This window comes from Rhinopithecus bieti, unplaced genomic scaffold (genome assembly GCF_001698545.2).
Source record: "Rhinopithecus bieti isolate Rb0 unplaced genomic scaffold, ASM169854v2 scaffold_12155, whole genome shotgun sequence".
Classification (NCBI taxonomy): Eukaryota; Metazoa; Chordata; class Mammalia; order Primates; family Cercopithecidae; genus Rhinopithecus; species Rhinopithecus bieti.
The window spans coordinates 3,153,817-3,169,625 of NW_016807423.1; the positions used below are offsets into that span (position 1 = coordinate 3,153,817).

At 49.5% G+C, this 15,809-nt stretch overlaps 1 protein-coding gene across 12 annotated transcripts in view; it reads right to left on the minus strand.

The window, feature by feature from the left end:
- The window catches only part of ST3GAL3 (ST3 beta-galactoside alpha-2,3-sialyltransferase 3), a 243,850-nt gene that overhangs the window by 58,855 nt on the left and 169,186 nt on the right, over nt 1-15,809 (minus strand). Inside the window, exon 1 of one of the 12 annotated variants that reach the window (XM_017881893.1) lies at nt 6,738-6,957. The exons of the other annotated variants lie outside the window; for them this stretch is intronic. Within the exon in view, the coding sequence (XP_017737382.1) occupies nt 6,738-6,898 (161 nt within the window). The 5' untranslated portion in view covers nt 6,899-6,957. Of the gene's footprint in view, nt 1-6,737; nt 6,958-15,809 lie in introns of those variants that run through there. 12 annotated transcript variants of the gene reach the window in all.

Below are 15,809 nucleotides of genomic sequence, written 5' to 3' on the forward strand. Positions count from 1 at the left end.
CCTCTCCCTCACACCCCAGCCTCTCCCTCACACCCCAGCGTCTTCCTCACACCCCATCCTCTCCCTCACACCCCATCCTCTCCCTCACACCCCAGCCTCTCCCTCACACCCCATCCTCTCCCTCACACCCCAGCCTCTCCCACATCCCAGCCTCTCCCACACACCCTAGTCCCTCCCTCACACCCCAGCCTCTCCCTCACACTCCATTAACACAGGTCCAACAGCCATCACCCATGGGCTCACATCTCAGTCTCAAAGGTTCATGTAGCACATTGCCTGGCTGTATCCCTAGCCTCCTTCTGAGTTCTCTACCAGGGTTCTTCTGGTCCCCTCATTGTTACAGTGCACAGCCTTGCCAAGTACTTTGGCCACCTCATTCCAAAGAGGCTGGAGTGCTCCATCCACTGGAGCCTGCTGTTGTCCCACATGTAGGACAGTCCTGGGAACTATTATCTGTGGCCAGCTGCTCATTTGGGCCATGGCTGCTCCCTTCTGAAATGGCCTGAGTCCTGTCACTGCCCCAAGCCCCAGCATCTTTCTCCTCACTTCAGGAACAGAGGCTGTTTCCTACACATGAATCCTAGGAGGCACAATCAATCTGGGCCAAGCTTTCTGGCATGGGGGTTACTTCTCAGAATCTTTACCTCACTACTGGGAGGACGAAACCTGCTGGGGAAAACCTACACAAGCAGACAGGTGGCCACCACAGACTCCTGGCCCACTTGGCCTGCTCCGTGCTCAATAGTTTTGGGGTTCTCTAGTACCAGCCTCTTCTCCTTTCCACAGTGGCCCTTGCAAACATTCTACTTTTCCTCTCTGCAGACACCCACTTCACCCCATGGCCACGTCCCCACTAGCTTCAAGCCTGTCCTCTTCCCATCACAGCTCTCCCAGGAACAGTTCACATGCACGAACCATAGGTCCTGGCCTGGGATTCAGCCTCATATCAACCAGCTCCCACCCCCACCCTCCAGAGACATAGCTCTCTGAGAGCTTCTCCATTTCCAGTTCCAACCCCTGAGGTCTCGCTCCCGCCTTGCCTCCCTTGGGTTTCAGGCTTTTATGCACAACATGTGTCCTGACACCAGACCAGACCAGTGAAGGTGGCCTGTTCTCAGCTTGACTCCAGCCCCTTCTGAGAAGCCTTTGCTCTGCCCTGTCCCAGGTTCCCTTCCCCATACCTGGGCTCTCCTCCTCCCAGCATGGCCTGTGATTGCGATGGCCTGGCGGCCTAAGCAGACCTCCTGCTGGATCAAAATTCAACAGGGCTCATGGGATTCCTACTTATGTCACTTACAGGGCTTACATACTGGCAGGGTTTCAATAAATGTTTACGAAATAATTATCAACACCTTGCTCTATTTTTCATTATACAATATAATTTTAGCCTCACAAAATTCATTTGAAGTAAGTAGATAGGCATTCCCCCTAATTTACAGATGAAGACACTGAGATTTAGAGTTTGAGTGACTTGTCCAAAGAGAGAAGGTGCTGAGCCAGGTTTGAGCCTCTGATTTCTGACTCTGGGGTAAATGCTCCTTCTAGAACTTTGTGGTTCTTCTTTAGGGCATGAGTCCTTGCCTGGAGCTCTCAGATACCACATGCGGACCATGACAAGGTTTAGGAAAGCATGAGGCAACTGCCCTTCCAGGTGGATTTGGCCAGGTGTGAGATGGATAGCGATGTAGGCTACAGGGAGGGTGGTCTGAGAGATAGAAGCTAGTGAACTTCAGAGGACAGAAGCCCTGCTAACTGCCTGCAGCGTAGGGGGCAAGTTTCTGCGTTAGGCTTATCTCAGTCGCTCTTTTTTTTTTTTTTTTTTTTTTTTGAGACAAAGTCTCGCTCTGTCACCCTGGCTGGAGTACTGTGGCCGGATCTCAGCTCATTGCAAGCTCCGCCTCCTGGGTTCATGCCTTTCTCCTGCCTCAGCCTCCCGAGTAGCTGGGACTACAGGCGGCTGCCACCTCGCCCAGCTAGTTTTTTGTAGCTTTTAGTAGAGACGGGGTTTCACCGTGTTAGCCAGGATGGTCTCGATCTCCTGACCTCGTGATCCGCCCGTCTCGGCCTCCCAAAGTGCTGGGATTACAGGCTTGAGCCACCGCGCCCGGCCTCTCAGTCGCTCTTTTTATGTGTACTGTTTAGACAAGAACAGAATGGCTTAATCCTCAAATCTATGCAAGACAAAGAGAAAGGAAAGGAACAGTTTATATTGGAGACCAAAGAGGATCCAAAATACTCCAGAATGACAGCTACCTTGCCAAGCTTGGTTTGGACTCACACATTCCATCATACGTGCTGAGAAGGAAGGGAGGGGGCTTGGCAAGAGCATGTCAAGAACAGGCTTATAGTCAGTGGGACATGACCATTGAAGAAAATCGTGTCTTTTGGGTGTGAGGCATTATGAGGAGCATCAAAAATGGGGAGATGCTTCTCCTGCTATGCTCCCTGAGAAGAAAACCACTTCTTCTCTGGTTTTCTGATAGGGAGGGGCCCTTTATGATACCCTATAAGGGCAGAGATGTCTGGTAAGAGACATCACCAGCTTCAAATCTCTGAACAAATGATGGAGAAAAGGGATTAGACTTGTCCTATGTGGCTCTGGCAGGCAGAACTAAGACCACAGGGGGAAGCTGCAGAAAGGCAGATTTTGGCTTTTCATAGTTAAGCCTCTGCAATTACTGATGAGTATCTCGAAATGAATGGGCTGTTTCCGCAGGTCAAGGACTTCTAGCTATTGGAAATGGGGAATGGACTAAGTAATCTCTATGATTCCAAGATACAGGGTTCTAGAACCACCAAGCCCAGGAAAGTGGCAAGAACCATCTTCTCCCTGGACTCACCCTGGGCTGAAGATAGGCCCAAAGAGGCAGCAGGTCCAGCCTCCAGTCTAATGTCATGGCCAAGGCTGTGGGTTCAGCTGCTCAGTGCTAGCATCTAGGGACTTTCTTCATTGGGCTGTCTACAGTTTGGATTAGTTGTTTACTCTCTTTAAAAGGAAAAGCGCTGGAAAGGGGCCAGGGGTTGTGGGAGACTATTTCCATCTCCAGTGTCTCTTCCAAAGCTCTGGTGTTTTGCCAGGATTTAAGCATGGTATACACAACACAGTTAAAAATAACCCCTTGATTGAACAGAAGGCGTGGGAGAGAGGGGCTAGCCAGGCAACTTTGCTAGAGGGTGGGGGACGTGGGCAAGGAGAGGAAACTTGTACTCAGAGCCCTAGGAAGGGTTTTATCCCAGAAGAGATATGTAGATTCAAGGGGGTGAGAGTCAGGAAGATACTGTCCCTAACTGCTCCTTTCCAGGAAGAACTGCCCAGTAAGTGCCTTGCTTTAGGTATGCCCAGGGTTTAAACAAACTGCTAGTTTTGAAGGGTTCTCCCAGGAATGACTCTGCCATTTTTCAGTCCTGAGTGCCAGCCTATGGGACTAAATTTAGGGAAAAAAGACAAGAAGCAGAAAGCCAAGAAAGGTTAAACAGTGTCAAAAGCCACAGACAGGTCAAAGGCACAGAGGCCAGAGAAAGGTCTACTAGATTTAGCTATTGGGAAGTTCTTGTGATTTGTGTGTGAAAGCTTCCAGACTTTTCCTTCCATAAACAGACATTTAACATAAATGGAATTATCTTATATATAGTGTCCCATAACTTGCTTTTTAACAAATTTAACAATAAACTGTGGGAGCATGCCAGTAAATACAGTCTGACATCATTTTTCATGGCTACATACTATTTCATCACAGGGACATACTACATGAACCATGCTTGGCTCAGAGGCACTTAGGCTGTTTCCAGTTTTTTGCTGTTATCATAAACATGCTGCAACAGCATATTATAGTAATGCATACATACATATGATTACTTCTGTATGTACAATATTTATAAGTGGAACTGTTGGATGAAGTGGAATCTACGTTTTATACTTTATTATACAAGTACGTTGCCTATATAGCCTCTCATAATTTTGGAGAGAAATTCTATTCTCTTCTGACTTCCTCTAATCTTTCCAGCCATTTTTTTCCTATTCTCCTTCATCCTATTCAACCGTTATATATTGGTATTCCCCAGAGCTAGGTCATTCCGTTTTCTTCTTCCTTAAAGAATTACCAACTCAAATGCCTAAAAGAGCCAAGAAGGTATGGTAAATATGTGTACTGGGCCAGATATAAGACAACAAGAAGGGGCAGGGTTACAGCAAGCTAGAATTACACACTGTCTAAAAATATTCACATTATTTTAAAACACTGTGCCATAAAGCATGTCTACAGGTGGATTTAGCTCATAAGCTGCCAATTTGGGACCCAGTTAACACACCTTCCCCACACAACTTTGCTGCTGCCAAAACTTCATCTATGTGCTTGCTGATAACTCCCACTGCATCATCTTTAACTCTGACCTCTCCCTGGGAACCCCAGACCCACATATACAAACGACTATCTACATCTTTCCTTAAATGTCCCAGAGGCATCTCAAACTCATTATGCACACAACCAAATTCATCATCTCTGCCCTTTCCTCCTCCCAAAAGTCAGAAATCAAATAAAAGAAACAAATGATCTTCTTCTTGGGTTCTCTACCTCAATCAATGGCACCTCCAATTTTCCTACTGATATGGTTTGGCTGTGTCCTCACCCAAATCTCATCTTGAATTGTAACTCCCACAATTCCTATGTGTCGTGGGAGGAACCTGATGGGAGGTGATTGATTATGGGGGCGGGTCTTTCCTGTGCTATTCGCGTCATAGTGAATGAGTCTCACGAGATCTGATGGCTTTATTTATTTTGAGACGGCGTCTTACTCTGTCACCCAGGCTGGAGTACAGTGGTATGATCTTGGCTCATTGCAACCTCCACCCCTCGGGTTCAAGTGATTCTCCTGCGTCAGCCTCCTGAGTAGCTGGGATTACAGGTGTGAGCCACTATGCCCAGCTAATTTTTGTATTTTTAGTAGAGACAGGGTTTCACCATGTTGGCCAGGCTGGTCTCAAACTCCTGACCTCAGGTGATTTGCCCACTTCGGCCTCTCAAAGTGCTGGGATTACAGGCATGAGCCACTGCACCCAGCCTGATGGTTTTAAAAATGGGAGTTTCCCTGCCATGTGAGGGAATGCTGCCATGTGAGACATGCCTCTCACTTTCTGCCATGATTGTGAGGCCTTCCCAGCCACGTGGAACTGTAAGTCCATTAAACCCCTTTCTTTTGTAAATTGCCCAGTTTTGGGTATGTCTTTATGAGCAGCATGAAAACAGACTAATACACCTACCTTTGAAGACAAAAACCTGGGAGTCATTCCAGATTCTTCCCTTTCCCTAGCCTTCCATACTCAATAAGCACTTGCTGAGCACCTAATCAGTGCCAGGTACTGTCAGGGGCTAGGGCTGGCCACAAAGAGAAATAATATGCAGTTTGTGCTCTGGAGGGGCAGACAGACAACAATGTCATCAGGACATGTGGTGGCGATGGAGAAGTACCTTATAAGATGTTCTGGGAGGAGAGAAGGGACACTTTGATTCTATTTTCTCAGCATTCTTCAAATAGTCTTTATTCTCCATCCCCATGGGACTGCCTTCACCAGTCACCACAACAGCCTCCTAACTGGGCTTCATGCTTCCAAGTTCCCTCCTCCAATTTATCTTCCACATTGGGTGAGGGCAATCTTTTGGAATGGCCAATCTGATTAAGTCAATCTCGTCTCTCGCCTAAAACATGTGAATTATTTCCCATATCTTTTTTTTTTTTGAGACAGAGTCTGCTCTGTCGCCCAGGCTGGAGTGCAGTGGTGTGATCTCGGCTCACTGCAACCTCTGCCTCCCGGGTTCAAGCAATTCTCCTGCCTCAGCCTCCCAAGTAGCTGGGATTACAGGTGCCTGCCACCATACCTGGCAAATTTTTGTATTTTTAGTAGAGACGGCATTTCACCATCTTGGGCAATCTGGTCTTGAACTGTTGACCTCGTGATCCACCCACCTCGGCCTCCCAAAGTGCTGGGATTACAGGCATGAGCCACCGCGCCTGGCCTAATTTCCCACATCTTTAAGAATGTAATCTAGAGTCCTTTTGGAGTGACTTGTGAGGTCTTCCATGATCTTGCTCTAGATTACTTCTCTAGCCTGTCTTCCAGCATCTAGGATGTAACACTATGTGCCAAATGTACCAAACCATGTGCAGTTATCTGAATGTCCTTACGTGCATCATGTTCTCAGTTTATGCATTCCCTCTGTCTACAATACCTACCCTGTCATTTTTCAACTGCCTAATTCCTTAATCTTTTTTTTTCTCTTGAGATAGGGTCTCACTCTGTCACCCAGGCTGGAGTGCAGTGGCACAATCATGGCTCACTGCAGTCTCAACTTCTTGGGCTTAGGGGATCCTCCCACCTCAACCTCTTGAGTAGCTGGGACTATAGGTGCACACCCCCATCATACGTGGCTAATTTTTTTTTTTTTCTTTTAGTAGAGATGGGGTTTCGCCATGTTGCCCAGGCTGGCCTCAAACTACTGGGGTCAAGTGATCGGCCTGCCTGAGCTTCATAGTGCAAGGATTACAGGTGTGAGCTACCGCGCCTTGAAAAAAAATCACCTCCTTTAAAAATCTTTCTCTGACCACTTTCCCCCAAAAGATGGCTTCTCCCAGGTATTCTCTGTCACAGATCCTTCCTGTCCTGCAGGCTTACAGTAGGGGAGAAAAAGAAACTTCCAAGGCATTTTCCCAGGCTGCTGAAAGGGGCCATGATATGTCCTTACCTGGGTGTCTTTGAGAACCAGCAGTGTTGAAAATATATGGGAGCGTGAGGCAGACAGTGATGACTCCAGAGGAGGTCGGGAGCCCTGGGAAAGGCCCGGCTGCTTGGCTCTGGTTGCGTGTGGCCTTGAGGGGCCATGAATACTTCAGGTCCACAGACCATGTATCTTAAGGAGCTACTGACATAATGTATCCCACCCACTGACACTTATGGCACCGACCCCTGCCAAAAACAAAACTAAAACAAAAAAGAAAGACAACTTTTCAACTTCATGATGGTGAGTCAGCAATCACCAGCAAACCAATGAAAAGGTCTTCTTTGGCCCTTTAATGCTAGCAGATGATCAGAATGAAGGTCAAGAAGTCCTGTAAACAATAACAGCAGAAGAGGAGTGAGCCCAGTGATCTACCTTAGGAGAAAAGCCCCTTCTGACACCTCACTTTGATTAGGTGTCTCCTTTCTGTGTATTCGTGGCACCCTAGACTTCCATTTACCATCATGTCAGCACAACATAATTTTGTTTTCATGTCTGACTCACTTTAGACTGAAGTTCTGGGGTAAGGATTATGTATTACTTTTCATCCTTAATACCCAGCACGGTGCCCAGTATATGGAAATGCTTATAAAATAAGTGATGGAGGAAGGGGAGGGAAGGAAGTTTAAGTGAACAGGTTTCACGTTGAGAAGTTTGGTGACTCAAAGGGAGAGATACTACAAATTCATGTGATGTAATGAAAAAATTTCTTTCACTATGTCAGAGATAGTGAGGAAGCTGCATAAAGACTTATTTATACGAATGTTGTACATAGATACTCTGTTTACAATAGGAAGAAATTGGGGGAAAAAATCCCTTAAAGGACCTGGGTGCTTCACAGAGATGTCCCGCAGGAACTTCAAGCTGAGCGTTCTCCCCAAATGAACTCAACAGCTGCCCCGTAAGCGTGCTCTTCTCCCTGTGTTCCCTAGGTTAGGAAATGGTGCCGCTATCTTGCCAGCTGCCTGAAACAGAAACTAGGAATCCATTTTTACTCATCCCGCCACCAGCACCTAATGTTGTCATTTCTCCTCTCCTAATATCACATGAACTTGTCCTTATCACCTCTTCCCAAGCATTACCTTTCTCAGTCCCACTTCCTGTAACCCTTTCTCCCCATTTCAGACAATGACCTTTCTAAAGCACAAATCTGATGCTGTCCTTCTCTCCCTGCTTTGAAACCTTGGTTGATCTCATAATAAAGTTCAAACTTCTCAGCATGACATTCAAGGCCTCTTGCCAAGGACTTGTACTCCAACAGCCCAAATTACTTCCAAGTGTGTCTCCTTCCCTCCACGTGATTCCTGCCCTTCCCTAGATTCTCTACCTGGCCAGTTTCTAACTGTCCTCCAATAGGCAGCACAGGTGTCACCACCTCTAGGAAGCCTCTCCTGCCTGCAGTTTGGTCAGGCGCTCTTATCAGAGCACACACAGCTCCTTGTGCTTGCTCTGTTGCTATAGTAACCACAATGCCCACTCAGTTTCTGTCTGTCTTTTTTTTCCCCAAGACAGAGTTTTGCTCTTGTTGCCCAGGCTGGAGTGCAATGGCGCCATCTCAGCTCACTGCAACCTCCATCTCCCAGGTTAACATGATTCTCCTGCCTCAGCCTCCCAAGTAGCTGGGATTACAGGTGTGAGCCACCATGCCCAGCTATTTTTTGTATTTTTAGTAGAGACAGGGTTTTGCCATGTTGGCCAGGCTGTTCTTGAACTCCTGACCTCAGGTGATCCGCCTGCCTTGATCTCCCAAAGTGCTGGGATTACAGGTATGAGCCACCACGTCCAGCCCCCACTCAGTTTCTTATCTGTCACTCTCCCCTAGACCTGTGCACTAGGCTTGGTAGACAGTGAGTGCTTAGGGGTTCGGGGAGGGGCAGAATACTTAGGGTCTCTGGAGCTTGGAAGCGGGGCAGCAGTCACCATGGGCAGGTCCGGATCGGGATCTATGAGGTGCTGATGCAAGCATGCTCTTATCTGGAGGCCTGGTCACTGCTCCACAGAGGTGGAAGGGGAGGAGGAAGCTTCTCCCACACCCTGAGGACACTCTCTGCCAGACTGGGGCCTCTGTGGCATCTCCCAGGATTAAGAACATCATACTGACCAGACAGGCCCCATTCTAGGGGGCGGAGGCTGGCTTAGTGATGGAGCTATGCTTTCCCCAATCCATTCTTTATTCTTTATGATCTCCGAACTGCAGAAGCAGAAACTGCTCACCCTTGGTCTGAAGCTTTTCGTGACTTGTGTGAAGAAATGTCATCAACAGCCTTTTGTTTGAACTTGACTTGTGTGAATGTGCCAGGGGACTTGCTCAGAGGAGTCTTTTCAGATGTCATTTCTGTTTGTCTACAACCCTGGTCCGTGCAAAGTCATTCACAAGCCAGTTTTTCTGAGGCTCCAGGGCTGTCATAGTCTCATTCCTGCCACTGCCCGCACAGCTACTGTGACTGCCTCCAGCCTGGAGTGGGTGCAGGGTGGCCTCCCCACAGCCTCACACTTAGCAATGGTGTGTGCTGTGGCCAGGTCAGAGCCAGGCACTGAAATGCAGCTGTGAGGCAGCACTCAACCAAGTCTCTCACTCTTCAGCTTGACTTGAATGTCTCTGAAACCCTGAGCTACAACTTCACTTTACTTCTCCCAGACAGTGAGCTGGGACTATGCCTGCATTTTTAAAAACCATTTCCCCAGTGTCCACACAGTGCCCAACCAAGTCTCTCACTCTTCAGCTTGACTTGAATGTCTCTGAAACCCTGAGCTACAACTTCACTTTACTTCTCCCAGACAGTGAGCTGGGACTATGCCTGCATTTTTAAAAACCATTTCCCCAGTGTCCACACAGTGCCCGGCACTCGATAAAAATGTATTACATGAGTGAACAGACAGACATGCAATATCCAGTTATTTGAGTCAACGGAGGGAGACCATCAAACTCAATGTTTTGAAGGAAGAATAATCCAGAATTTAATATGTCCTTAGAGCCACTTTAGACTCTGTCCACTGTTTTTTTGAAACTGGGTCTCAGCCGGGCACAGTGGCTCAAGCCTGTAATCCCAGCACTTTGGGAGGCCGAGGTGGGCAGATCACAAGGTCAGGAGATCGAGATCATCCTGGCTAACACGGTGAAATCCCGTCTCTACTAAAATACAAAAAATTAGCCAGGCGTGGTGGTGGGCGCCTGTAGTCCCAGCTACTCGGGAGGCTGAGGCAGGAGAATGGTGTGAACCCGGGCGGCGGAGCTTGCAGTGAGCCAAGACCGCGCCACTACACTACAGCCTACAGCCTGGGTGACAGAGCGAGACTCCGTCTCAAAAAAAAAAAAAAGAAAAGAAAAGAAACTGGGTCTCACACTGTCACCCAGGCTGGAGTGCAGTAGCATGATCACAGCTCATTGTAGCCTCAACCTCCCTGGCTCAAGCGATCCTTCTGCCTCAGCCTCCTGAGTGGTAGCTAGGGCTACAAGTGCACACCATTATGCTAATTTTTTTTTTTTTTTTTTGGTAGAGACAGAGTCTCGCTATGTTTCCCTGGCTGGTCTCAAACTCCTGGGCTCAAGTGATCCTCCCACCTCAGCCTCCCAAAGTGTTGGGATTACAAGTGGAGCCACTGCGCCTGGCTCTGCCCACTGTTGATGCTGCTGGTGTTGGTCCTGGGAAGGAATCCCAGAGTGCTGGGCCCAGCTGCACAGTGGGCCTGGATGTGGTAGAATGCACAACTAGGTCAGCAGGACCCGCCGCTTCCATTTCCCGCCCCAAGCCCAAGCCAGCTGCAAGGAATGGATAGATAAAGGGAAATGGGAGCTGTCCCCAATTTAGTCAGTCACCAAGTGGTGATGGAGGGTAAGATAGAGGTAAAAATTAGACAAGGATCAGTATAGGTCTCAGGAGGGAACTATAATGCAATATACACAAAACTGTTACAGAGACAGGTGCACACAGAGCTGGGGGAGCTCCAGGGCAGGAAAAGCTTCACAGGGAAGGTGACATCTGAGCTGGAGTTTTAAAGGTGGAGAATGTGAGGACGGACACTCCAGACAGTACATGCATGTGGGAAGCTGGCCAAGCTGAGCGCCTGCCTTGTCCACGCCCCTTTGGAGGGGAGAGGCCTGCCACAAGCAGTTCTCTGAGCAGAGACTGCTGTGTCTGATGCCAGGCAACATTCAAGTTACTCATTGAAGTAAAAGCAGTAGTTTTCTTTCTTTCTTTCTTTTTTGATACAGAGTTTCGCTCTTGTTGCCCAGGCTGGAGTAATGGCGTGATCTTGGCTCACCGCAACCTCCGCCTCCCGAGTTCAAGCGATTCTCCTGCCTCAGCCTCCTGAGTAGCTGGGATTACAGGCATGTGCCAACATGCCCAGCTAATTTTGTATTTTTAGTAGAGACGGGGTTTCTCCATGTTGATCAGGCTGGTCTCGAACTCCTGACCTTAGGTGATCTGCCCGCCTTGGCCTCCCAAAGTGCTGGGATTACAGGTGTGAGCTACTGCGCCCGGCCAAAGCAGTAGTTCTTAAGGCAAAGAATATGGAGAAGCACTCCAGGTTGGGGGACTAGCAGGCACAGCACAAAGGCACAAAAGACTATGGGTTAGTAGGGCATTGGCATCTAGGGGTTAGGGCACCAGGAAGCATCAGCTTAAATTATTAATTTAATTTATTAATTTAAGCATCAGCTTAAACTAAACTTATGCATCAGCATAAATTACAAGTCATCTGTTGCATCCTGTGTAGCTGGAGTTGCCAAAAGCCACACTTCCCGATATGTGGAAGTATTTCTGTATCAACAAATGCCAATCACCTCGGTTTGTACGCAGTCTATACAAGTCTTGACAGCTCCACACCAAGACATATTACTGGAAGGTCTCCATGAGAGTTGAGGCAGTCAGGGCATAAAGACAGAACCACACTTACCACCCCAGACGAAGCACTCGCTGCATGCCAGGCACCAGGCCACACATATCATGGACATTATCTCGTGTAATCCCCATAAATGCCCATGAGATGGGGGCTGTTATTAGCATTTTGCAGATAAGGAGGCTGATGTTTAACATGACTAAGGGCTTGTCCAAGGTTATACAGCTAGCAAAGTGGCAAAGTTGGGATTCTAACCCAGGCTTGCCTGATTTCAAAACCTAAGTTCTTTTCACTTCCCCAGACTGAGGCAGAGGAGCTCCCAGCTGTATTCCATCTCTGCTGAGAAAGCAGGAAGGAGATGCTGTGAACCTGGCACAGGCACACAAGGTCCAGCCATAGGGATCAGTGAAACAGCGGTGAGGCCAGATGGTAAAGATGTACCCCTCTTCCTCTGACCAGCCTCACTGCAGTGCCAACAGATGACAGTCTAAGTACAGTAAGACCACTTTTGCCTCAGCTCAAAAGCTCTCTACTTCCTGAAATCTAGGCCTACACTCAGAAAAGGTCTGAAATCAGGCCCAGTCACAGGCTGGAAAAAATGATCAACCTCTGGCTAGGGAGAACATGGTGGCTGTAACCCACATAGACCACATCCCTCCACTGCCCTCCCTTTCTGCATCTAGCACTCCAGGGGTTAGAGAAAGGGGCTCAAGGCTAGACAGGAAGAGACCTGCTGCTCATGAAGGACGGCCCTTGGGATCCAGATGAATGGCAGAAATGGCTGGTCCTACCTTTCTTCCTTTAGCAAATGCTCCTCTGTGGAGTACCTGATGAGGACTGGATCAGAGATGGATAGAGCCAGGCTCACCCTTTGCTCCTGAACCTGCACTCTACATGCAGCTGTGCCTTTGCCGACAGCTTTCCTTGGCCACACTGGGGTCTCTGAACCCTGTGTTTCCTCCCAATAATCTGAGTGGTAGCAAAGAAATGCATCTCTATGAGAGTCGGCAACTTTCCTGGAGTGGGCCCACTGGAGACAGGGCTGTGTCAGGAGCCCAGGCCTCCTGGATGAGCTGGCTTTCCCCACAGCCTTGAGTGTGGGTCACGGTGTGCTGTGCCCTGCCCTACTGCCTCTTGCACTTTTCTTCATTTTGCCCCCAAAATGACTAGGCTACAGGCAGAACTGGCTAAATCAGAGGCAGCTGCTGACCATGTTAAAAAAGGTCAGGAGGAAGGATTCTTTCCATCAGGAGGCCCACATGAGCTCATGGGGCCTGATCCAATCAGTTCTTGCATACTCCCTCAGGGGTAGGGAGGGGCAGAGAGAAGCCCTTTGGAGGAAGGGACTTGGGTATCAGGGGCCCCTGTGTGTGCAACAGCCACAGGGCAGGAAGAGAAGAGCACAGGGACAGAGGCAGGGGGTTTGAGATGGTCAGAAGTGGCCTAAGGGTGAACATATAGCTGGCAGAGTCCTGCCCTTAATCCCTCTTGCTGGTCTTGAGGTACGAATGAGGATGGTGATGGAGACGGGGAATGTGGTGGCGACAGCCCTTAACCTGGCCAGACCCTCACTGATCACAGTCACCCTGGACACATGGGAGCAAGGCCAGTGGAGACAGCAGGCAGAGCCACCCCTCATCAGAGCTAGTGTCCGAGCTCAGGCCTCAAGCACATGCCTTCTCCATTTGGAGGACTTGCTCCATTTGGGCATTTGCTTCTTAGAGCAAGTTCTGCAACTGGCAATTGGCCTCTGGCCCAGACACACTATCTGAAGGGGCTGGGCAGCAAAGCAAAAGGTGTCACTGTTTTTCCAATCATGTGTTTTCTTTTTCTTTTTTTTTTTGAGATGGAGTCTCGCTCTGTCTCCCAGGCTGGAGTGCAATGGCGTGATCTCGGCTCACTGCAACCTTCACCTTCCGGGTTCAAGCGATTCTCCTGCCTCAGCCTCCTGAGTAGCTTGGGATTACAGGCATGTGCCACCACACCTGGCTAATTTTGTATTTTTAGTAGAGATGGGGTTTCTCCATGTCGGTCAGGCTGGTCGCCACATGACCAGCCCCAATCTTCTGTTTTCTTTTTTTTTTTTTTTTTTTTGAGACGGAGTCTCGCTCTGTCACCCAGCTCGGCTCGGCCCCAGGCTGGGGCTGTGGCCGGATCCTCAAGGCCTCCCCAGTGGCAAGCTCCCCGCCTCCCGCGGGTTCACGCCATTCTCATTGGGGGACATTCCCTCACCGGGGAGCCGGGACTACAGCGCCCCGCGCAACTCCGCCCCGGCTAGTTTTTTGTAAGGTTTTAGTAGAGACGGGGTTTCACCGTGTGTCGCCAGGATGGTCTCAATCCCTCCCTGACCTCGTGATCCGCCCGCTCGGGCCTCCCAACAGTGCTGGGATTACAGGCTTGAGCCACCGCGCCCGGCTAATCTTCTGTTTTCAAACTATGCTCGGAAGTTGTCCACTGCGGGAAACTTCCCCACACTAAGCCCTTGGAACCCAGGGAGAGAGGATGGGTCTATCCCAACACAAGGGCCACAAAGATGTCACAGGGCCAGCTGCCAACAGGCCTGCTTTCGTGCTGCTGCCACCTATCAGGTGTGTGTTTCCCTGACCAGGAACTCCTGTGAACAGAGGCCATGTGGCCCAATACTCGCCACATCATCCCTGGACAATCTCATCCATGCTCTGGGGGTTGTATATGGACCTACCTGCAATTCGTTTTCTTCTAGCCCAGACCTCTCTCCTGAGAGATTCACTGAACTCAGGATCCCTGCGTAGGGCCGTGGCTTCCCTCTGACACTTCATTTGCCTGGATCTGGACTCTTTGCCTGTGTCGGGGCAGAAGGCAGAGCCAAGGGCCCTCATCATGGGAGGCAGGCATAGACTGCTGTCCTGCCTCCACAGTGGGGAGGCGAGGCTTTAGCCCTCCTTCTCCCCTCTAGCTCTGGCTATTTATTTGGGGAGACCAGTCAGAGAGTGACCTGTCTCCCCAGGTGCACACAGAGTAGGGAAAGCAGGACACAGTCCTGAAGGTGCCAGCATCTTGCTCTCTGCTGAGCTGCTGCCTCACCGCTGGGACTTGTGTGGGTGGAGCTCAGACCTGGGCCTTCCCTGTCACTGAGGAACTTGCAGAGCTGCTTGCTCCTGGCTGGGAGCCTTACACAGCTCGGAGGAGGGCCAGGATCACGTTCTGTGCTTTCACCAGCTTCTGCTCCTCACAAGCAGCAAGAACTCCCCACGTGGGGATCTTGTACCTGAACCAAAAAAAGCAAAGCTGCTAATCTGACAAGATCAGTCCTCAAATACCACAGGAATGCAGCCAGCCTGCATGCTCTCACCAGGTACTGTGCTTCTAAGCACCCCTACGGTTCCTGCTCTTAGGCTGGAACTGGTCTGCGAAGGAGGAAGCTGCCCCCACCAGTGTGTCTGGCCTTGCTGCCGAAGCCCCACCCTCCCCAGCACAGCTCAGGCATCGCCTTCACCAGGACGTCTCCCCAGTCAATCTCTCATCACTCCTCCAGCTGAAGGACCTTCTCTGTGCCCCCACAACCCTCTGTCCTCACCTCTGGCAGAGCACATATGCCTGGATATGTGTTTGTCTCCATGTACCATTTCTCTTAGCTCTGGGGAAGGTAGGTACAGATGAGGAAGGTGAGGCTCAGAGAGGTTGAGCAACTCAGCCCTATTCACTTCCAAAACCTGTTCTCTTTCCACTATAGTCCAAAACTTCTCAAACCATCTGTGAAGAACGATCCATTGGTTTTGCTTTTTAAATTTCTATTTTGTCACAGAATGATAATTTTATAAAACAGAATAAAAATGAATTACTAGAAAAATTAAATAAGGCCAGGCGTGGTGGCTCATGCCTGTAATCCCAGCACTTTGGGAGGCTGAGGCAGGCGGATCACCTGAGGTCAGGAGTTCGAGACCAACCTGGCCATCATGGTGAAGCCCTGTTTCTACTAAAGATACAAAAATTAGCTGGGCATGGTGGCGGGCACCTGTAATCCTAGCTACTTGGGAGGCTGAGGCAGGAGAATTGCTTAAACCTGGGAGGCGGAGGTTGCAGTGAGCCGAGATCACACCATTGCACTCCAGCCTGGGCAACAGAGAAGACTTGAAGGAAGGAAGGAGGGAGGGAAGGAAGGAAGGAAGGGAGGGAGGGAGGGAGGGAGGCAGGCAGGCAGGCAGGCAGGGTTAAGCA